The sequence below is a fragment of the Colossoma macropomum genome, unplaced genomic scaffold, assembly GCF_904425465.1.
Source record: "Colossoma macropomum unplaced genomic scaffold, Colossoma_macropomum, whole genome shotgun sequence".
NCBI lineage: Eukaryota > Metazoa > Chordata > Actinopteri > Characiformes > Serrasalmidae > Colossoma > Colossoma macropomum.
The window spans coordinates 40,054,919-40,078,685 of record NW_023494802.1 but is presented as its reverse complement, the minus strand read 5'-3'; the positions used below and the strand labels follow the sequence as shown (position 1 = coordinate 40,078,685).

The following is a 23,767-nucleotide window of genomic DNA, read 5'->3' as shown; positions in this document are numbered from 1 at the left end:
ACTGTATGTACTATGTATGTGTAATTTTACCTTAAAATAAGAGCTCAAAATTAGTTTTGATGATACACTGACTTTAAAAAGGGAGAATGGTGTCTCTGTCATTACCCCCCCAGGCCCAGAATGCCTGCTATAGCATTATGTAACTTTGGAGGAGTGGGCACAAAACCTCTCACAAGAACTGTGTTAAGCTTCATGGCACCATGTCATGAACTATCAATTATGGCTTCAGCTAGCATTAAGAAGTAGCTCAGTATTCCCAGCATGGACATCATGGCAGAGGCTGCGAAAAGATAAAAAAAGATGTTGCAAGAGCTAAAAGAGATAAAAGGATGCAAGACATTTTCACAGTTAACAGAAAAAAAGAAAATTTGACAGCAGAGTGTTCATCTTATGTTATCTCATGTTATTTATCAGTGACATTTTTGTCTTGCAGAGTTTTTTAGTTTTCCGCATGCCAAAAGTCATCTAACCTCCAACCAGTTTTAGGCTAATATGCAAAGAAATAAATTCATCTTACACCAAATCATGTAGTCAGTCTTTATCAATTTCACACCAAATAAGCCTTAAAAGGCTCTACCTTGCTGAACCCCCCCAACCCCCACCCCCCCAGCAGAATCCAACACCCATATGTCATGCAGGCATATGGACGCTACAGATAACACGATCTGGGGGAGTGGTGAATGTGTCCTGTGTCTACGGTTCTAGACTGGTTATTAAACATTTGAGGCTAATGTTTCTTGCCTCAGAAACCCAGGCCAGGAGATGCCTCTGGTAATGCTGATCTTAATCTGCTGCATTGCTGAGTCACTTCCTCTCTTTGTTTGGGGCTGTAGACCACCTTTCAACAGTCATTTAGCCTGTAGCCATTTTACTATTTAATTATTTAAAGAGTCAATCAATGAACTTTTTTTGTACATTTCTTTGTGTTAGACGTTATGCTCATGCAGGCCAAATAAGAATAAAAAGTTATGACAACTCAGTATAATAAAAAAATCAAATCTTTAATGATAGAAACCATTCAGAAAAACTTCTGTTAATTACATATTGTGAGGCTTAAGCTCATTCATTCATTCAGAAAGAAAGAAAGAAAGAAAGACTTTCACAAAGTCCCTCACCATATTATGTTTCATTTGAGAAACATAAGAAAAAAGAAGAAAGTTGAGTAAAGACTGCCATCTACTGGCTGACTGCCACAATCACAAGACACAAGATTTTTAAGCAGTTACTTATTTACACCTGGAGAGTTAAAATGTGTATTCTGCTCTTAAAAGACATTTAAAACATGCATTTACTAAATTTATGTACAAATGTGCAGAAAGAAGTGCTACTAGATCTAGTTCAGTTTTACCAGAGGAGGCCCAGTATTATCATTTGTAAGGGATTCAACTGGCAAATTGATTTGGGATAAAGTATCTGTGAAATTTCCTCAAATTTCAAATATTACATACATTAGGCAAAGATGTATATATTTATTTGGTGATAGCGGGTGTTCTTCTTCAATATTGAGTGGGTTGTTTGTGTTCTGTAATCTGCTAAGCTACTAAATAAGACACCCTCAGTGAAGTTGTCACTGGACTGCCTTTCATTCTTTTAAGTTGGCTTGATAACTACCTGACCACCACCTGAAACACTACAGCAATCATCAATCAGCAATCAGTGTAACAGGGTGCTACTGCTATTTTTTCTAACAATACTACTCCAACTGTAACATAAGATGTGCAGTTATCTACATCATGACAGTATTTACACTGCATCTGAAGAGGAAACACCAACTTTACTAGCATTTAGCTAACTGTAGTAATATGGTTGTGAAAAACAGCAATTCACCCTGTTACACATGTGTAATTACATAGGAGAAAATATGTTATTACAACTATTAAGCTATATCTGCACTACTGTGCACTTTCCTTACAAGACTGTATCATCTAGATAGATAGATAGATAGATAGATAGATAGAAAAACTATTGTCATAATGTTTCAAGTTAATTTAATAAAGCTGCAGTTTTAGTAACACTTCAATGTTATAATGTTCTTTTTTAAGCTTTATCTGGTCAGTAACGTCTAATTAACTGGCTGCTTATTACTACTTTAATACTGATTAATAAGACTTAGTATGTAATAAGCCTGGGATTTTATGAGGTTAAGGCTTATGAAGCCAATAGCAAGTAACCTATCAATTAAATAACTGCTAATTAACTGGCTAATAATTACTAATTAATCATTACTAGTAAAATTACTTTACAAAGCTGTAATAAAGGTGAATAAACATTTTCCAAAGCATTTTCATTTGTCTATTTCACATCAAATCTTGTGTCCAAATTAATAAACAACAAATTCTAAAGACATAATCTTGAATATTTATTTATTTTACTTGTCACAATTTTTGTTTTTTGTTTCAAATCAAAATTATAAAATGTTCGGTACTTTATTTGCCAGTTTAATGGAAGAAAATCTCAGGTTTTGAATGTGGTCTGGGACTTTTAGGCTTTTATGATTAAAAAATAACTATTGTGTTGCTAAAACTATTGTAGCATTATTGTGGAATGTCATGTATTGTATGTTTACCACTGGTTGGTCTTGGTTTAAAAAAAGAGGTTGATAACATGCTCTTATTGAGATTGATTGATCTGGCTCTCTGACTCTGGGGCTGGTTGACACAGCATGCAGTGATCTACAGTGTGAAATACAGACTTAGTTAGCTGGTGTTTATAACTTCAAAGCAATGTTTTTCACAAAATTTGTACATTCAGCATTGTAGAAAAAACAACTGGAAACACTTTGCTTGGAAACTATACTTTAGAAGCATTCTAGATACTTAATTTACAATCCCATTTCCCAAAAAGTAGGGACGCTGTGCAAAATGTAAATAAAAACAAAATACAATGATGTGCAAATCATTTAACCCATATATTTAATTGAAAATAGTAAAAAAAAATAAATAAATAAAAAGTAAAAAGCATTTTAATTGCTGAAACTGAGAAATTTTAATTGTGAAAAAATACTTGCTTATTTTGAATTTGATGCCAACAACACATTCCAAAAAAGTTGGGATGGGGAAAGAAAAAGGCTGGTACAGTTGTGTAATACTAAAAAACACCTGGTGGTTATTTCGCAACAGGTCAGAAACATGACTGTGTATAAAAAGAGCATCTCAGAGCGTCTGAGACTTTCAGAAGTAAATATGAGGAGGGGTTCACCATCTGTGAAAGACTACACGATCAAAGAGTGCAACAGTTCAAGAATAACACTTCTTAACATAAAAGAGCAAAAAACTTTTGCTTTTCATCATCTATGGTACATAATATCATTAAGAGAAATCTCTGTATGCAAGGGACAAGGCCAAAAACCAGTATTTGCTGGCCAAGATGTTTGGGCCCTCAGGTGGCACTGCATTAAAAACAGACATGATTCTATAGTGGAAATTATTGCATGGGCTGAGAAACATTTCTTAAAAACAATGTCTGTGAAAACAGTTCCGCACTGCATCCACAAATGCAAGTTAAAACTACAATGCAAAAACAAAATCATATATAAACAGGATCCAGAAATGCTGCCACCTTTTCTGGGCCCAAGCTCATTTAAAATGGACTGGGGGGCGAGTGGAAATGTGTCTTGTGGTCCGACAAATCAACATTTGAAATTCTTTTTGGAAATCATGGACGCTGTGTCCTCCGGGCTAAAGACCACTCAGCTTGTTATCAGTACACAGTTCTATAGTCAGTATTCATGATGGTATAGGGGTGCATTAGGGCACATGGCATGGGTGAAGTGCACATCTGTGAAGGCACTATTAATGCTGAACAATATATACATGTTTTGGCAACATATGCTGCCATCCAGACGACGTCTTTTTCAGGGAAGGCCTTGATTATTTCAGCAAGACAATGTCAAACCTCATTCTGCATGTATTATAACAGCATATTAAAAGAGTCCAGGTGCTAAACCGGCTTGCCTGCAGTCACCACTGAAAACATTTGGCGCATTATGAAATGAAAAATACAGCAAATGAGCCTCCCGAACTGTTGAGCAGCTGAAACCCTATGTTAAACAGAAAATGGAAAAACATTTCACTTTCGAAACTACAGCAGTGTCTCCTCAGTTCCCAAATGCTTATAGAGTGTTGTTAAAAGAAGAGGTGATGAAACACAGTGGTAAACAGGCCCCCGTCCCAACTTTTTTGGAACTTATTGTTGGCATTAAATAAAAAATGGGTAGTTGTGCTAAACAGAGATTGTGCAAGACTTCAACTCTGGTGTGTTTTCACACTTAACGCCTTTACATTTAATTACTAACCAAAACTCAAGAATATTTTGTGTGGAACTTAAAATTGATTTCATCATTTCCCTTCAGTTGAAATGAGAATTAGATCCAACTTCAGAATTTCTGGAATCAAACAGCTCTGCAAATTAAATGGTTTTTGGTGTTGGATTGTCTGCATCACATAATTCATAGTCAGACAACGAGTCCTACTCTGACTGTTTTCCAGTGCTGATGCTCATATAAATCTTAATATATTTTCATGTAGCTCTGTTACAGGTGGACCCTCAGGTAAACACCATCAGCAAACTCACCCAGAGAGAACGGTACAAAGGAGTCATTTTTGCAGAACTGTCCTTTCTCATCCAGAAAGTTGTCCAGGTTGAACGTGTCTGGATACTTCCAGTGCTCTTTGTCTTGAAAAAAAAAGTAGACTGTGAGCTCAAAGCATTGGGGTTGGGAGAAGATAGGTTGTAAAGGTTGTTTACATGAGCCAAAAACATACCCCCAGCTTTAGGTACAATGTAGCGTACAATGAAGAGTCAAGATTAGACGCAGCCCTCATCATGTTCTCTTCACTATCACAGTGATATGGAAAGAAGGGTACATTGCCTCCCTTCATAGAGGTCTGTAGATCTAGATCTAGGCCCATGTTGAGCACACCAAAACAGATAAGATGCAGGATACCTAATGCCTCTGAGTGCAATGCCTTTCATGCCACTGCGTTACAATGTTGCTAGGGATAGGTTAACATCTTACCATTAATGAGGTCTAATAACTTCGTTTGGTAAAGCACCTCAGACAAAGTTCAGGATTAAAGAAAACATTTACAGCTGCTGTAAGCCATTGTGAACTTCTCTGCATACAGAAACTGACATGTATTACTGTTCCCTTACACTCTAGAACAGTGGTTCTCAAAGTGGTTCTCAGGGCATCCCCAGATGGTCTAAATTTTAGATTCATCCCTGTACAAGTTGGAGTGCAAATGTGGACAGGTTTGAGAAACACTGATCTAGAAAATAAAGGTTCCTAAATAGGCAAAATCTTGAGTTGGTGCAGAACATTTGTACTGTGTGGAGATTCTTTCAACTTGAAAAAAATGTTGTTCCTTTGCATATCTCATTTCATCCACTGCAAGGTTCTTTATCAAGTCTTGACATCGCTTCAAAGCATTCCCTTCGTACCTTTGTTTTTTTTTAAAATATATATACACTCCTTGAGGGTGGATACCCGCTCTCAGTTAAATGAGAATTCCAACAATTTTCCTCATAATTCATTCTTTGGGATGTAAAAGTCATTCAGACTGGTGCTGGGTACTTCACCACGGCATAACTAAGATTAAAATTTAGAAATGTATGCGATCATCCATTCATAATTTATGTGATATGAAAAATCCAAATCCCTGTGCCAGTCCCAAACACCTAGCCAGCCTGTAAAATAATGGACCGACAAAGTTTTATAGCTGGGATGATACCATGATTAGGCCCAGCCTATGTATGACAAATGACAGGTGTGACAGATATGACATATAACACAGCGCTAAAACATTACATAGCAGTACATTTTTCAGATGCAATAAACCCCCAAAACTACAAAGAGAAATCCACACATTGGATATTAACAGATTATAAAATGTAATAGGAAAAATGGTTTTCAGGTTTACAGGAACATAAAAAGGAAAGATAATTAATAGAATGGATAAAAATTAAGAAAAATAATCAGGTTATTGAGTTACCTAACCTCACACACAAAGGCTTAACTAAGGTAAAAGCTTAAATGAAATTTAGCAGATTAAACTCTAACAGAAGAAAGAGAGAGAGAGAGAGAGAGAGAGAGAGAGAGAGAGAGAGAGAGAGAGAGAGGTGGTGGGGGGGGTGAGAGCACCGACACGTGTTTTCTCTGTCTAATACAGACTTGGTCAACACAGTTATACCTTCATGCAAGTTATATGTAGAACAGACAATCTACATACACAGTTGCTGATTTACTGTTAAAAATTAAGTGTTATAATGCTGACTTAGATGTGCTCAGAAGCAAAACTGAACGCAGTGTCATTGACAAGATTCCGTCAACAAACTCAGTGTTCCTCTCAATGATGTCAGCAAGAGTTGCTCTCAGTCAGGCCTCGAAGATGTCTGAATTGTCACCTTTCACCCAATTATAATAATTGTCTTGGACAATCCTTAACCAGTTAGTTTGGTTAAGCCCTACAGACTAAAGAGTCTTGTACTCAAGAAGCCTCTAAGAATTCTAAGATTGCAGTTTTGTTGGTTTGGTAATGGCTACAACATTTTTCGATCTTGTGCCAAACACATCTTATACTATGTTACTGTCACACCTCCCATTGTGGACGCCTCCTTTGCCTGTGAGCTTTCTCATGTGGGATCATTTGAGTCCATGGACTATGTAGAGGACCTCAACTCCCATGAGCCACTAGACGATCATGTGACGTCCCTCACTTCACCATCCACCAATGAACGTTCATTCCTACACTCCTCCTCACGAGAATTCTGAACTCACACACCTTTATTTTGTCATCTAGTCATTAGCTAGTCCACATTTTAAGTCCAAGCTTTAGACTAGCACAATGCAAAATATTGCCAGTCTTCCTTGTTGTATACTGAGTCGTCTGTCTTTATTAACCTTTTTTTCATGTTTGCCCTTATCGGTTTGTTTGCTGTGATTTTCCTGATCTCCTGGTTTTTGAACTTGGACTCGTATCTGGTTTCACTCTCCTGATGTCCCTTTGGTTGTGGTTATTATGCTCTCTGGGTTTGACTTTGAACTGTTACGACTACCCTCCTTGAGACTCTCCTAAACCTCGAAGTAGACTATCACCTTGTCTGTGCCTGATCGGTTTCAGTTTCCTAACAGTTACCTATGTGGTAATCTTTTCACATTCACACCTAGGGGCAATTGGAAAACTGCTAAACACTGCAAAATACAACAAAATAATACGGGTTGGGTGTAATCCTTTTTTAATCTTGTTGAGTGTGAAAAATGATTCAGTTTTGGCACATGTTCTAAGCTGCTGTCATTAATTGCATTTATTTGCTTTTCAAACTTCAAAAATAATCCTAAAACTTTTAACATGTGGTCCAGAGATGGGGCAGAAGAGAGCTGAAAGTGACCAAACAAAAAAAAAAAACTTTACATAAATAAGAATCAGCTTCAGTCAGTCTCAATATTGAGTGTTTACAGATGGACTTAAAACCAGTGGTTTTTGTAAATTAGTCTTCATTGTCAAAAACCTAAAAACACCACAAAGCTGTGAAGATAAACTCTGCAGGCAAATCTGGTTTGAGTTCAATGCTTAAAACTTACAAACACCATCTAACAATATATTATTACTTATTAGCCAATTTTATTACCATTAATTAATAGAAAAAAATGGTTTAGGTCCTCCTAAATACAAAATTATGAGATGTAAATGCTAAACACAGAGTTATAAACAAACTGCTAGCAGGTACCTTTAACTGATCTCAGCCCAGTTTTATGTATCTTAATTATATGAAGCTCTAATGCTTATTTCTGTTCACCTGGATTTACATACTCAAATCTTAGGCTGCTGCAGTTTAATCTGCTTCTGAATCAGACTGAAAGCAGAACTGCACCCTCCAGTGGAGGACTGTGGAAATGATCCACTGACTTGAATCCAGGTGAGGTTAAGCTAATGTATTAAGTTCTCAAAGTTTATGCATCCAGGGACGCCTTCCGGTGTGGAAATAAATCCATGGACCCCCACAGATTTATTCTATTAATAAATAATCTAAATAATCCAGCAAAAACAATACAATATACACAGTGCAGACAATACAGTGCAGTAAATACAAAAGACTTGCAATAAATACAAAACAGAACACAGACATTAGACAGTACTGAGAATATGTGGAGTTGTGCAAAGCAGGCTGCAACATACTATGACATATTAGCAGCTAGCCTAGCATCTTCTGCAGCAGATCGTCTTCAAGGTTGGTTTCTGGATGTTTTCTGATCTGTAGCAGGGTCCGGTGGTAGTTAACATAAGTCATGGTGGTTTCCATGTACTGTCAGAAAGACCTAAACTAATAACACAAAAATAACACCAAAATAGCACCATTTGTCAGACCTAGAGAGGCTGCTGTGTGTGCTACCACGCTGCCATTTTCCTTACAAAACAGACAGACAGATACATTATACATAGCATTTTGATCTAGTAGAATCAAATTTGAGTGTAAATACCTTTCGCACACTATACTACCCCCTTATCACACACACCACCGGTACACACAAAACACCCTGCAACTAATTAAATTTTACACACACATACAAACACACACACACACACACACACACAATCATATGACCTGTAATATCATAATCTTTGTACTGAAGCCCAGAACTCTCACTGAGAGACCTGATAACATAGATTTATTAATGCTGTGGTTTCAGTAACTTTTTAAGCCTTATAAAGCCAGTAGCTGCTAATTAACTGGCTGCTTATTACCACTTTATTAAGCAATAAATAATTTGAATAAAACATTTTTTCAAAGCATTTTATTTGTGTACAATATTTTAAGCTTTTGCAAATCATTTTAGATGCCCGTTATATTGCCTTTACTAAGCCTTAAGGAGCCAGAATCCAATAACCCATGAATAAAATATTTATTTTTAATCATAAAAATAGCAAAATTTACTCATTTATTAAACAGTAACTGCAATCAATAAAACATTTTACAGAGCTCATTTATTTGCATATTACATATCAATATTGTACCTAACTGATTATTGGGGTCTATAAGGTATATATATGTATATATATATATATATATATATATATATATATATATTTTCTTGTACAACATTTCTTTGTTCTATAAAAAAATAAATAAACTTAAACTCAAAATCCAAAAATGTTTGTAGTTCATTTCCAAACTTATATAAAAAATTACCTGATTTTGAATGTGGTCTCAGACATTTAGACCTCAGTGTAAGTACAGTATTGGCCTTTTTTCATTTTAAATCCCCTGTTAGGAAATGTGAATAAAAAATAACTATTGTGTGTAATATTCTGCTGGAATTTATCCCTGATTTGTTGTAGTGTGAAGAAAGAGCTTGATAATGTGTTCTTATTGAGATTGACTAGATGTGTTAAAGAAGAGAGAGTTCTCCTGGGGTGATGTTGACCTTTCACATGTAAAGGGCAAACTTGATTCAGTGGGTGGTCTCTCTGCTGCAGCAGATTGTATGGAAGGGGTATGGAGAACGAACCACGCTCAGAATGCCGTCCATGTTTGGGCGTGAAGCTCCAGCAGGCCACGAGAACTTCAGCCGCTGGAGCAGAGAGGTGAAGAAGATGAAGAGCTCCATCTTTGCTAGAGACTCACCCAGACACACCCTCGGACCTGCAGGACACACACACACACACACAAATCATCATAATGCCAGATTGGCAGACTTTCTGGTGGACCAGTAATGTTTTGAGCCAGTTACTGTGGGCTGACATATACAGTGGCCCCAAAAATTGTTTGGACACTTTAACCGTTGGTTATATTTAATGCAGTTCTCTAGGTTTCTTTACAAATGTTTAACAGAATGATATTTGTTTCAGAGAAAGAGAGTTTTAGCACAACATCAAATGATGGCAGACTCTTTGTGTAGAGAAAGTCTGGAGAAGAATTCCAAAATTCCAAATTTTGTTTCCAATGAACATTCAAAAGGAAGCATTGACCTGAATAGGAACCAATGGCACTAATTCACACACCAACATACCATTCTACCTTACCCTCTGGTTAGCTTATTGGTGACATAATAAAATAAGAACTGGAACTTCTGAGATGAAAAGCACAGCTCAGTTTCAGTTTTCTGCTGCCAAAGGTTCTGGCGATCTGGAAAGTAATGATCTGAATCATTTGCCTTTTGAAAGGTCTTGGAATGTTGTTTTTAAAAGAACTGCCATTTGGCTTGACATGTTGCTTTCTAAAACAATAAACGTATTCCAAATAAGAAAATGTCCAAATACTTCTTGGGACTACTGTATATACCCACACATATGAACACAAGAATGTTCATCCACTGGATTGTTCAAATTTTGTCTGGTTCTAGGACTCTGGGGCTGATTGACACATCATGAAGTGTCCTGCAATGTGAAATGTAGATGTAAAGGTTTTTCACTCTTAAAACCTGTAAATTCAACACTGTAAACACAACACTGTTATCCATCTGTAACAGTGAATACATCAGCAGTAATTACATTGTGGTTGCATGTATTGTTAACCTGTAACTCTATACTTAACATAACATGAGACCAACCAGTAAAATTATTCAGATTTGCTGGATGTAATCAAGGCGTCACTGTTTTCCTGGTCATATATTGGCTTCTGTTGAATCCTGAGCCTTTCCAAAGCTTTTACAGTAATTGTGCTAAATAGAGCTCATGTAAGTAGATTGCCACATTAGTCCCTCCAGAACCTTCCCATTCAATTACCTATTTTTGGAACCAAAACTCACCAAGGTTTTTGTGTGGAATCAACTCTCAAAATTGATTCCATCATTTCTCTTCACTGGTAGTCAGAATTAGAGTCGACTCCAGAATTTCTAGAATCAAACTGCTGATCTTTTTCTTTGGTATTGGATAGTCTGCATCACAACTCCCAGATTGAAAACAAATCCTACTCCATAATCAATTTTTGAGCTAGCTCTGTTGCACACGGACCCTCAGGTAAACATCATCAGCAGACTCACCCAGAGAGAACGGCAGAAAGGCGTCGTTTTTGCAAAACTGTCCTTTTTCATCCAGAAAGTTCTCTGGGTTGAACGTGTCTGGATACTTCCAGTGCTCTTTGTCAGTCATGATGGCCATTAAGTTGACCATCATCTCATATCCCTGCCATGAGAAGTGGAAATAAAAAAACCACATAGGTTAATATCGATTAAATGTCTTGAACAGTGGAGATTTACTCCCAGTTTTCATTTTTGTATATTTAATCATAAAAAGAAAAGAGAGCTACAAATAAATATAAACTGCTATACAATTTGTGAAATATACCACATGATAAAAGTTGTGCAATGTAGTTTATTTGAAGTTTAACTTAAATAATTTGAAAACTTAAGTATTTGTTCGCTACATGGGTTTTAAATTCTATTTTGCATTTGAAAGCTTCACCTTGTTTTTAAGTCACAAATATGTTCATTTTTTATAGTTTAATTTACTTAAACTTTGTGACATTTGCCAAAACCTGTTCAGGTAACCCTGTTTCTGTGGTTACACATCCAGTCATACTTCTGTTTTGCTGAAGAAGCTGCTCTGATTCTAAAGGAATGAGCAGAAAATCATTGTAGAGGGTAACCGGTAAGTGAGAAGACTAGGCGTAAGCATTTGTGGAACCAGCGATGGGAGACAATGGAGCCAGTTTCTCTGATGAAGAGTGGGTCTGATTGTTGGGTGTTTAACATAGTTAGGTCTGATAGGCAGGAATGTAAGGCAGGGTTGAAGGTTTCTGTTTGATCTGTACATTCTGAACATCTCAGGAAACCGAAGAAAGCGAGGAGAAAAAGGACTTCTAGAGTGGCGGATATCACCTTGGGAAAGAGTCCAGCACAAAGTGTCTGGATGCAATAGTGCAGGGTGTCAGTGGTTAAGGGCAGCTGGCGAGGTGGAAGGTGAGGGTCATTTCTTTGGATTCCTTTTAGTAAAAGCGAGATGTGAGGGTGGTTAGATGTGGTGTGAAAGATTGTCTGAAGGGAACAGGATGCTGTAGAGTGCATGAAAGTGCTGGAAAGATTTCCACCCCAACCAACAAGTTGACAGGATACAAGGGGCGACTGCGTTTAAGACTTCTTGGGCTTAAAGGAGGAGCTGAAAGAATTGCTGGTCAGTTGGAGGATGGAGTCGGGGTTTCAGGGTGCTCCCGTATCTGTGTGTCCTTTTGGTTCTCTCTTTTTGGTTCTCTCCTTTTGGTTCTCTCCTTTTAGTTAAGATGTTATAGTCAGATCTGCCGGAGTCATTAGCCACACTCTGGAAATGTTTTACATATTACTATACAAACACCCATACAGAACAAAACTAACTCCATCTCCCTACCTTTTTCCAAGTAAACGACTGCCCACCTATCCGGCCGGACATTGATGGATGATTGTCTGTCGAGCTTTACTGCTACCCGCTTCAGACCAGTTGCCCACACCCCAGTCACCGCCACTTGCCCAGCTACCGCCACTTGCCTTGGACTAGCTGCCCACCCTACACTGAAGTGGACTCCTAACTATTACTACTACTACTACTATTAATAATAGTAGTATAATTAATTTGTAGGTAGTTTGACCAGAGGAGGATGGGTCCCCCCTTGTGAGCCTTGGTTCCTCCCAAGGTTTTCTTCCCCAGCTCTGAGGGAGTTTTTCTTTGCCACTGTCGCCACTGGCTTGCTCACCTGGAGGATTTACATTTCATGTTAAAAATGTTGTCCTTAATGGATTTCTGTGAAGCTGCTTTGTGACATCAGTTGTAAAAAGCGCTATACAAATAAATTTGACTTGACTTAACTTGATTTGGGTAGGATAAGGCTCTGCATGAGGTGCCAAGGCCTTGAATTCCTGAAAATGGATGAGGATTACTTGTTCTATCCATTCATTTCCCCAAAGGAGTGCAGATATGACAACAGGGTAGAGTTCCCACAAGGCAGAGGAAATGCAAGACTTCAGTGAAAGCAAAAGTGAACTCTGAGAGGCCATACAGAAGTGAACCAATGGCTGCTGTAAAAGCCACTGAAGCCAATCGAGGGAGCTGCGTTGGTGTACAGTTGCAAATCTTCAGGAACAGAGATGGCTTCTTCTTGGAAAAAAGTAATACTGTTCCATTGCTGGAGGAGGATGAGCCAGAAGTGGAGCACCAAGAGGTGTCAGGGAAGGAGGCGGTGGAGTGAAGTAACAGAAGAGGAGCATATTATGAGGAAATCATCAAGGGGGTGGAGCATGTAGGGTCAGTCTGCAAATGTTCAGCAGGATCCAACACAGGGCTTCAGCCAGGTAGCGTAGTGGAGAGAGAAGTCTAAATTTGGCACCAGGCTATTAATGGATGGTTCAGAGGAGCCATACTTCTTGATGGAATATGTGTGGCCACACTGTATTTATAGGAAGCTGGAATTGAGAAGTTTCAGGCATGGTCTTTTCCTCAAACATCAGATATGCCATAACTCCATTAATTCATACTTCCATTGATTCATCCTCCCATCCATAAAGAGATCCATACATTCAGCATTTTATACATTCAAATGTCTATCCATTCAGCCTGTCATGTATTCAGTCTACAGTGCTATCCCTTCCTCACCTCGGGCAGGTGGTATCCTCGTAGCAGTGCTGGTTGTGTGTTTTTGTGAATCAGGCCAAGAGGAACGATGCTAGCATAGCGCTGGATCTCATAAACAGTGGCACAAGTGTACGGGAGCTGTGGGCGGTCATCCATGCACGGAGAGCGGTCAAAACCCAGTACCCGAATGATCTCTTCATGACAGCGCTCTGATGTGGTTAACCAGGTGCAAGCGTGAGATAAAACACAGAGGACACAAAAAAGAGATGATGTTACATACATACAAAACAGAACAGTGCTCAATTTGGGTCGGTAACAAATTATCCATAGAAAAACATCAGTTGAAAATATAAAGTAGCAAAACAAATACCATTCCTTACACCACACCTAGTGTACAAATGGAATCAGTTCAGTGGTCACCAACAATAGTACCTTGCACATCGGGGTGGTCCATCATGTAAATGAGGCCCCATCTGAGAGTATTCGCTGTAGTTTCTGTCCCAGCCAAGAACAGGTCAAGGATTGACCACATCATGTTGTCTACATGGAATGTGGTGTCCTCCTTTGACTCTTGCTGCTCAAAACAAGATATGTTTACATTCTGTTACACAGATGCTACCAAAGGATACTGAAGGCTGCTCAAATAACTGATTTAAGATAATTGTCAACTTGAAAATAATCGATGTAGAAAATTATTCTCACTAGTCTTCTGAGTGCACAGATAAGTATTGGATGAGTTAAAATAGGTGTGCTGGAGAACTGTTAAAGTGTGCAGCAGGTAGGGTCCCTCCATTCTCTACACTGCTGTGTACCTGAAGTTTGACCTCTCACCTTGGCCATCTCAATCAGATAGGCATCAGTGAAGTCCCGGGGGTTGTCTGGTTCTAGAGTCAACTTGTGCTCCTCCACAATTTCAAGGATAAATTTATTTAAGGCTTCGACATTACGCTGCACCTTCTGATGCGGCCCTGGAAAGTATTTTATAATGGGGGCCAAGTTGAAGATCTGAAGAAAAAAAAGAAACAAGAATTTCAAGTTACAATTCATAATTTATTTTAGCAATTTGTTTAAATGTAAGCACTTCAAGCACATCATGACGGTAATTTTTTGTCAGTGTATAATTTCATTATAAATATATACCAGGAAACCAGAAAAAAACAGCTGGAATTAATTTAGAAGACAAATCATATTGTTTGGTGCTTTTACTCTACATGATCAGTGAAAATGAATGACAACACTTGAAAAGCTCCTAGTAATTACCTGTGCCGCAGATGATCCGACAAACCGAATAATTTCATTTAGAATTTGTAGCAGCTTAGCAAAGCGCTTGTTGTCATAATCGAAACGGTCTCCAAAGATGATGGAGCAGATTATGTTGGAAACTGCATTCATAAATTGGTGGATGGGATGAAAAGGTTTTCCTTCAAGAAGAATTGCAGAATAATGTGTTTGAAGGAGAAAAAGCACAAAGACAGAACAATGACAATATGAATTTTTTTTGGTAAAATATCACACATATATCTCAAAAAACGTATGTGTCTATCAGCCATAAAGTGCCTGTTGCCTTACTATCAGTAGTACTTTTAAAAAATTAATGAGATTCACCGAGCTACAGTGTAGTGGTCTGATGGGTAAAATTGAACTTGTTGAACATTAAATTGTCCATGGTGATTTGAACAAATATTCATTCAAACTGTCATTAGCCAGTAATTTATTCTGAATTAAACTATTGACTATGAAATAAATACTAATTTCAAAGACACAATGCATTAATTCTAGTGCTGCTGCCTACCATTGTAACTGTACATCAGACAAAGATTACCTGACCACAGAACTACACTAAGAAGGCATATACAGCTCTTCATCACCTACCTTCTTGTTTGAGTATCTCCTTGATGAGGTAATGTGCCTCCTCAGCCACACGCTCTTCCAAAGTTTTCCTTCCCAGACCAAAGTCACGCAGTGTGTGCAGAGCAAAGCGGCGCTGCTGTCTCCAAGAGTGACCATAATTGGCTGCAATAATACCTAAAAAAGGCAGAGAGAAGTAAAAAGACAGAAATGCTGGGAAGTGTGTAAAAACATTGTATAGGAAGGTGTCTTTCCCTGGAGAATGAATGGCACACTAACATTTTTCTATTTTTTCAAAAAATAAAATACAAGCGGCTGTAAAAAAAAAAATCAGACAAGTAAATTAACATGAGTCATGCCCTACTAACCATAGCCTTTGTTGATCCGTTTTGTTAAAGGCTGAAGTGGCCTTCCGGAAAACACGGTCCCATTCTGGACAAAAGCTTCCTTTGCAAGCTGCATGTTGTTCAGTATGATCATTGGCTTCCTGCCCAGGTATATGGAGCACATCTCACCATATTTCGGCAACTGAAGGGATGGAAAATGTTTAAATTACCTACATCTTTGCAATAGACAAGTTTATGTGCTGATGCAGCTGTTTCCACATTTGGTTGCAGATGTGCTTGCAGTGAGTTCTAGTCTTTCTACAGCTCAGCAGCTTTCTCTGTTCTAATAAATATGATTTTTGATTTAAGCATTTTCATTGATGCCATTTACCAGGCCCAGGTATCTTTAACAACTTACAGAAGTGCTTTGCCTTTCCCTCACAGAATCTTTCCTTGGATAGCAAAAACAGGGGTCCAAAAACCCCATTGAACAAACATACTGCTTAAAATGGGAGCTGTTACCTAGATAAAGATACATAATACAGAAAAAAGGCATTTCCACTGCAATACAAGACAATTTGAGAAGTTCAAATAGGTGGTCATTTGAATGCTCTACAAAGAGACAAGTCCTCATTCAGCATTTGGAGACGGCAAGGGACTAGGTGCCTGGACAGGGAAGAGTCTTAAATCTTGTCCTCCACGCATCTTTATGTACAGCGGAACAAGCCAAAGCATGCCTGAACCTCTAAGGGCACAAGGTGTGGATTGACTTGAAAGTTTGGACTTTTAAACTCAGGTATTGAGGGGCAAGTCCATTTTTGGCTTAGAGGTCAAGCCTTGACTTTTTTCACTCACAGAATGTTTCCTTAGATGCTAAAAATAGGTGTCCAAAAACACCTTTAAACTAAGGTACTGCTTGGAATGAGACCTGTTACCTAGACAAAGATACATAATACAGAAATAAGGTATTTCCACTGCAGTACAATGTATTTTAAGAAGTTCAAATAGGTGGTCAATTAATGCTTTAATGATTTAATGCAATCTTAAATGTAGTCTATATCTCTAATATTTCTCATTATGAGAGTGTTCTAGACATTTTTTTACTTGTTTTTAAGCAGTTTTATCTCATAAAAGTGTCTTCTTCCACTGGCAGATCATGTTTCTTGTTTTAAGCATTACTTCTTGAAATAAGCAAAAATTCTCTTCATTATTTCACAAAACAAGTAAACTAATCTGACAATAAAATAAGATACCTTCACTAAATAAAATAACTTAAAACAAGTAAAAATGTACAGAAACAGGTGGAATAATCTAATAATAATCTACAACAGTCTCAAAATGAGAAATATTAGGTTTATTGACTACATTTAAGAAGTTTTCACTCATTAAGATAGTATTTTTTGCAGTGTTTAAATGTGTAAAAGTAGTGACTCCAGTGTTGTTGAGAACAGGCTGGAGAATCTTATGGCTGACTCTGTGAAATGTTGCAGAGATCAAAAAGAATCAGGACTGTGTGAAGCTTCTCCACCTTTGCTACAGGAGAGGTTTCTGAAGACTGCACCAGTTTGAAGATGCTGGGATCCTAGTGCTGGTTATGAGTGAAAAATGAAGATAGCAATAGCTGCTGTTGTTAAAACTGTCTTGAGTGGTCTTCTTTAGAACAGGTACTACTCTGGTAGTCAAGACAAGAAACTGTGTTGGAAGTGATTAGGAGCAGTAGACTGCAAGATTTCACATGTCTAGAGTGATGTGTATTGGATGGGGTCCATGGGGTCCAGTGGGCAGCTGTTTGATGATTGGATGTTGGTAGCTGTAGGATGCTGTCTGTGGAAACTAGGTGTGTTACAGCAGAATCCAGATCCTTGGATCTACATAATATAACTTTGTATGAACCTGATACCTTTTCTTAGCATTTCACATTAATATGAGACTTACTGAGTTGAACATGGCTCAAAGACCTTACTCCTGTAGCCATGAATTAGGTTTTACACATTCTAGACAGGGCCAGCCTCTGCTAAAAGAGCTGTTGAGATCCTGAATCAGAGCACAAACCACTGGCAAGAGAGATCTGTAACAGTGCTATGTAACTGAAGAATACCATGCAATAGTCCTGGACATCAGCCATTAACATGCCCCTGGCTTCAAGTACAACTTTGCTTTTAACTAATCAGATAACTGAAGAGACAAAGTTGGATGCAGCCCTTATCATGTCCTCTTCACTGTCTGTAAAGTGACCGAACCAGTCAGACACTTATGGTAGAACGTGAAAAATGAGTTATTATTATCAAAGGGTTGGGCAAAACTCAGTGTCATATAAGAGGCAAGGGTCAAATCCAGAATGGCTAACAAAAAAAGAAAAACAATCATCACAAAACCAGGCAAACAGATTCAAATAGCAAAAAGCAAAGTCAAGAGTTCCAGGCAAGATCTTAAACAGACAAAAGGCAAATAGACAAAACGCTCAGTAGCTCTCAAAAGAAGAAGCAGTACCTCGCATAATCATATGAACAGAAGCACAGGTGACAGACATTAGGTTACTGTGAGCACTGATTGGAGCTCGGTGGAGTCCTCAGTCACATGGTTTCATATTTGTGTCTGAGCCAGAGGAATGCGTGACACTGTCTCAGTGATGAGGAGAGAAGGCTACATAACTTCTCCTTGTGGAAGTTATTAAATGTCTTGTAAAAGGTCTATCGTGCCACTTTGAGCACATCAGGATAAGCAGTGGAAGAAAGGTAGCAATTGGTTACATAGACTATGGTGAACTTTGCATTCCACAACCTGAATTCTAGATACAAATATTACCCTTATTGTAAGTGTAAAATTGCATGGGTTGCATGTTAAAATGCAGAATGCAAACTAAGAAAGCCCAGCACTAACATCTGGCAGACACTACAACAGGACCCATAGTAAATTTTCATGGCTATATTTAATTACAGTATTTTAAGCTTAAAAGTGAGTTTCAAAAAGAAAAAAAAAAATGATGTACTCAAGTGAATATGCTACTGCAAATAAAAGGAAACTGACCGATTTGATGAAGGCCATTCGATCTTTTGAAAACTGGGGCAGGTTACCCACGAAGGGCAGTGGTTTGGGTCCAGGGGGGCTTCGGCTCCTGGAGGAATTCCACCTGAAGATCTCCAGCAGAAGCAGAAAGAGCAGACCACCCAGCAGGGCCAAGCCCACTGACGTCCAGTCCAGATATTTCAGCACAGACTCCATAATGAGCGAAGTGCAGGACGGCACAGTTGCTCATACCTTTATACCAGAAGTGGTGCGGGGAGAGAGAGAGAGAGAGAGAGAGAGAGAGAGAGAGAGAGAGAGAGAGAGAGAAACAAACAAACAATCAAACATTTTTTTCACCTTTTCCATATAACTGCGTCACGATGGGTGTGACTAGAGAGAAGTTCATACCAGAAAATATGTCTTGTAATCTTACCTGATAGGAGGTCAGAGAGCTTCCAGCATAATAAGGCACGGCACACAATGTTCAGGAACAAACAAAACATTTGCAGCTGTTGGAACATCGTCAACTTGTCTGCAAACAGAGACTGATAACTGAGTGAACTGTTCCCTTACACTCTAGAACAGTGGTTATCATGTTGGTTGTCTCCCCAGACAATCCAGATATTCGGTCTCATTGCAAGTTGGAGTAAAAATTGAGAAAATAAAGGTTTCTAAATAATTTTTAAAGATATGTAAGCAAAATGTTTAATCGGTGTAGAAACTCTAGATTGTGTGGAGGTTCTTTAACCAGAAAAAATGTTCTTAACTCCACCAAATTTACAAAGTTGATTATAATTCAGTTGTTGAGATGGTGAAAGGGACCAGGGGTCCCAACATCTACAGTGCAAATATAGCCATTTTATTAATATCCACAATGACCAGTAAACCTAAACACGTCTTCTGACTTTTCTGTCTTCCGCGGTATAAATGGCAATAAATACATCTTGGTCCCACTTTATATTGTCTTTAATAACTGTATAGTTACATATAAACAACATATGCAACAACAGTGTAACTACAGGTGATTTAATCATCATTACAGATTGATTACAGAAATACAAGTTGTGTAATTACACATGTGTATCAACTTCAATTTGCCCCATGTAATTACACAAGTGTATCTTGATAGTTGTAACAGCCTATTCTCTCTCATGTAATTACACAAGGGTAATACCATAAGTGTAATTACATTTGTAATCACACTGGAACAGCAGTTTTGTTCTAGTCTTTTTCAGCAGTAAAAGAAAGTATGTAATAACTTACATTAACACATCACTCACACTGGATCAACCAGCTTTCCTAACATTTAGACAATATCTATGTTCCTAATGATGTGACATTATAACCAGTTTCAGCTTTAAATCATTATGTAATGTGACAGTTCAGGAGATGTCCCCTTATCCTAAAATGTCAATGTGTTGTACTACCCCCAAAGCAATGTTTATATTACCACTCCATTACACAGTACCTACATAACAACTACACAGGAACTGTCCACTTATATATAACTGTGCTGTAATATGGTAACCTGATCACATCACATGGATTAATATCATTCTGTAATTACATTGTACCTACATAACAACTACACAGGAACTGTCCACTTATTTTAAAGTGTAACTTTTATGTACATACTGTGGAATAACTGTGTTGTAACATGGTAACCTGATCACATCACATGGATTAATACCCTTCTGTAATTACATTGTACCTACATAACAACTACACCGGAACTGTCCACTTATTTTAAAGTGTAACTTTTATGTACATACTGTGGAATAACTGTGTTGTAACATGGTAACCTGATCACATCACATGGATTAATACCATTCTGTAATTACACTGTACCTACATAACAACTACACAGGAATTGTCCACTTATTTTAAAGTGTAACTTTTACATAGTTACTGCGGAATAATTAATGATTAAAGACATTATAAAACAACCACTACTTATCAAGTGTAACTTTTATGCTACTGCTACAGAACTGCATAACATACTAATCGTTGTTAAGCACATATATCCTAATAGTGCCATAGGAAATGTTCAACACATTTGTTACTTAATCGGAAATAAATTTATTTGACAAGATTCATGAAAATCTTGTATAGAAATGTATGTTATGTATAGAAACATACATAATGCATTGAGGGGAGCTTTTACCCCCCAAAAAAAAAATAATAAAAATTTGCAATTATTTCATGCAGTTACTGAATAATTTGCCTTACTATTTGGTCACGTAAATTCAGATGGCCAAACCAAAATATACCCTGGAGCATAAGAGGTTAACATATACACATCACTGTACGTCATGCATATATGTTTACAATCCTTAACTATGTACATATAGGTTTGCATAATGTACATAATTTTTCATGTATAGTATGACAGTAACTGTTGACTGATATAGAATAATTATAGGAAGCGTGGTGCTTTGCATCCGTTTTGTATATAAGTCTGTTGTATATAAAATTCAGTATATGTTGGTCAGTGACCATGTTCATTGTAAAGGTTAACTCTTCGGTGTTTGTCAAAGTGGTCAGTATCACTTAATTAGAAAAAAAGTCTCAATTGCCTAATGAAACATATAGTTAAATTGAATTATCGAGACGTTAAGTTAAAGTAATTAGAATTTATGAGTTGCCCAAACACGTGTTTAAGTTAGCCTAACACAAAAATTATAGTCATTCGAACTCAAGTTTTCATTACACATTACTTCATTTTTTTTAAGGCAACCAGTTTCCTCAAATTTTTTCAGTAAATTCAACTTATCCGGGCTTACAGTGTGGAAACCGATTGCCTTAAATGGTTTAAGTTAAATAACTCATATCACTGGACCATAAGTAATTCCCTGAACTGAGTATGAACAAAACATATGTTCAATGTTTTATACACTTGAGTAAATTGAGTAAACTGTACTAACTGTGTTCATTTCAATCAGTTTCTGCAGCATTTAGCTACCACAGAACCATACTCAACCACAACACATGCTTGGTAACTCATCTGCCACAATGCTGATTTATCATCAGCACAGCACGAGAAAAAATACAAATGTTTTGAAAACAAATCAACATCCATGGAAAGGTAGGCTGGAAAGAATGACAACACACAGACAGTAGCGTAAACAAGGTGAAAAAACATGCCCAATATGCAAATATATGGAGCCAAGAATCAATAGGAACGAAGTGAGTTTTACTCAAGAAGGCTACATTGATCAAACATTTATCAATTGAAGCTAAGTAGTCTAAACTACATTGTAATAAGCTGATACAACTCAAAGGTCCTACTTGAATGTCTGAAATCATCAGAAGTGAGAGAAGTCTAAATCATTTAAATGTAAACATTTATGCAGCCTATCACATGAATTCACTGATACAGAACACACCAACAGCTCAACCCCTGAATCAACTTATGTTTTAGCTAAAAAATTCGAACGTATTCTGCTTGTGCTAAGGGTGACCAGCTCCTGCATCAGGACTGTTTTATTTGCACTGTAAACCCGAACAGTACTACTAACTTATAAACTTTTTTAGTGTAGCAATTGAAACCTGTTATTTAGTTAACCCAGCATTAAAGTTTTGCATTATCTTAACTTATCATTACATTTTAACATGAGTATATATGTATGAATAAACATTTTCACCTACATTATAATTTATGAGTAAGCAAAGACACGCAACGTCTGACATCGTCAACGTGTATAATTGTCAAGATGGCTGCACGTAACCGGGGAGAAGAGTTTTGGAGCAGAACGGGTAAGTAGTTGTTAATGTTGTGAAGAAAATGGTTTGGGGGTCTTTGTATTTTTAAAATAGGATTCGCGCCTGTGTCAGTATCTGACGCCAGCTCGGAAAAATTCTGTTAACGTTAAGCTAACGTATCATAATTCAAAAAACTAGCAACAAGCTTTACCAGTCAGTCATCAAAAAAGATTCAGGAACGTTTTACTTTCCAAAGTCTTGTACTCCTTCTAAAAAACATTTTGGTATTGAAAGTAAAATGCTTTCTTTTTTTTTATCGTTAACACTTACTAGACTGTGACTGTTGGCAGCCACGGTAACATTACTGCAGGGCTGATAAATTTAACCTAGCTGGCTAAGCTGGGAAGGTATGTTAGTTTTTATTAAGCATCATTTATAGCCTAACTGTTAATTAATGAGCATGTCTGAAAATAGGCACGATTTTTAAGGCCAGCTTGCTGCATGATAAGGGTCAAGAATTTCATGTCTGTTCGAACACCGAGTCAATTGCTTATTAAATATCATATCCTGTCCTTGTGCTTGTACATGCATGTAAACATGAACATTATCCCTTTGTTTTTGTTTTTTTAACTAGTTTTTGGTATTGTGTGTGCATCTTGAACTAGAGAAGGCGCTGCTGAATGTTAATACATGTTAGTTGAATGAATGTTAGTCCAGTTTTGCGTTTAAAAATTACATCAGCATCAATTTTTGGAAATTATTGGATTATTGGAATTGTTATTAATTGTTTAAAATATCTTTTTCTGCATGGACATATTGACCTCTACCAACAATTTCATTCAACAGCAATCTAAGGTGTTTTACGCTTTGCCAATCTTTGCTTGCACACATTTGATTTGATGGGTTTATTTATTTCGCAAACAAGAGAAACTAGCATTTGTAATTGCAATATCTTCCTGGGAGAAGTGGTGCATTTTCAGAAAGAAATGCAGAGATGCCAAGATATTTGCCCATGATTACATAAATGTTTTGAAACAAACTGCATATCTTTTGTTGTGTGTTAAAACAGAACACTGGCATTGAGATGGCTGCTCCCCAGAAAATTGTGCTACGTGTATATATTGCAACAGATATTGCCATGAAGCTCACTCTAAATGAGCGCCCAAAGTTAGTGGAAGAGCTCAAGAGCATAATGCAAGAGAAGTTCAAGCCAAGACTGGACAGTGACTTCAGCCTTCAGTTTGAGGATCCCGACTTTGATGGACAACTTAGCTTACTTGTGGACATTGAGGAATTGCAGGAGAAGGGCACATTGAAAGTAGTGAGATCAGAAAGTGATGACCTTTC

The 23,767-nt window shown here is 37.5% G+C and overlaps 1 protein-coding gene across 1 annotated transcript; it reads right to left on the bottom strand.

The window, feature by feature from the left end:
* Window positions 1–9,166: 9,166 nt before the first annotated feature.
* On the bottom strand, window positions 9,167–18,964 carry LOC118822255 (cytochrome P450 2B2-like). The gene is made up of 9 exons (XM_036591200.1): window positions 18,740–18,964; window positions 15,755–15,914; window positions 15,411–15,563; window positions 14,799–14,959; window positions 14,370–14,543; window positions 13,971–14,112; window positions 13,560–13,747; window positions 10,982–11,123; window positions 9,167–9,642 (listed from the first exon to the last, which is right to left on the bottom strand). The coding sequence occupies exons 1-9, from the start codon at window positions 18,932–18,934 to the stop codon at window positions 9,452–9,454; spliced, it is 1,506 nt and encodes a 501-aa protein (XP_036447093.1). The 5' UTR covers window positions 18,935–18,964; the 3' UTR covers window positions 9,167–9,451.
* Window positions 18,965–23,767: the final 4,803 nt, after the last annotated feature.

Coding starts and splice junctions, on each gene's coding strand:
- LOC118822255 (XM_036591200.1), bottom strand. CDS start 18,934: ATGGAGTCTGTGCTGAAATATCTGGACTGGACGTCAGTGGGCTTGGCC. Junction 14,960..15,410: donor GGAGATACTCAAACAAGAAG/GTAGGTGATGAA, acceptor TTCTTCTTGAAG/GAAAACCTTTTCATCCCATC. Junction 13,748..13,970: donor GGACCACCCCGATGTGCAAG/GTACTATTGTTG, acceptor TAACCACATCAG/AGCGCTGTCATGAAGAGATC.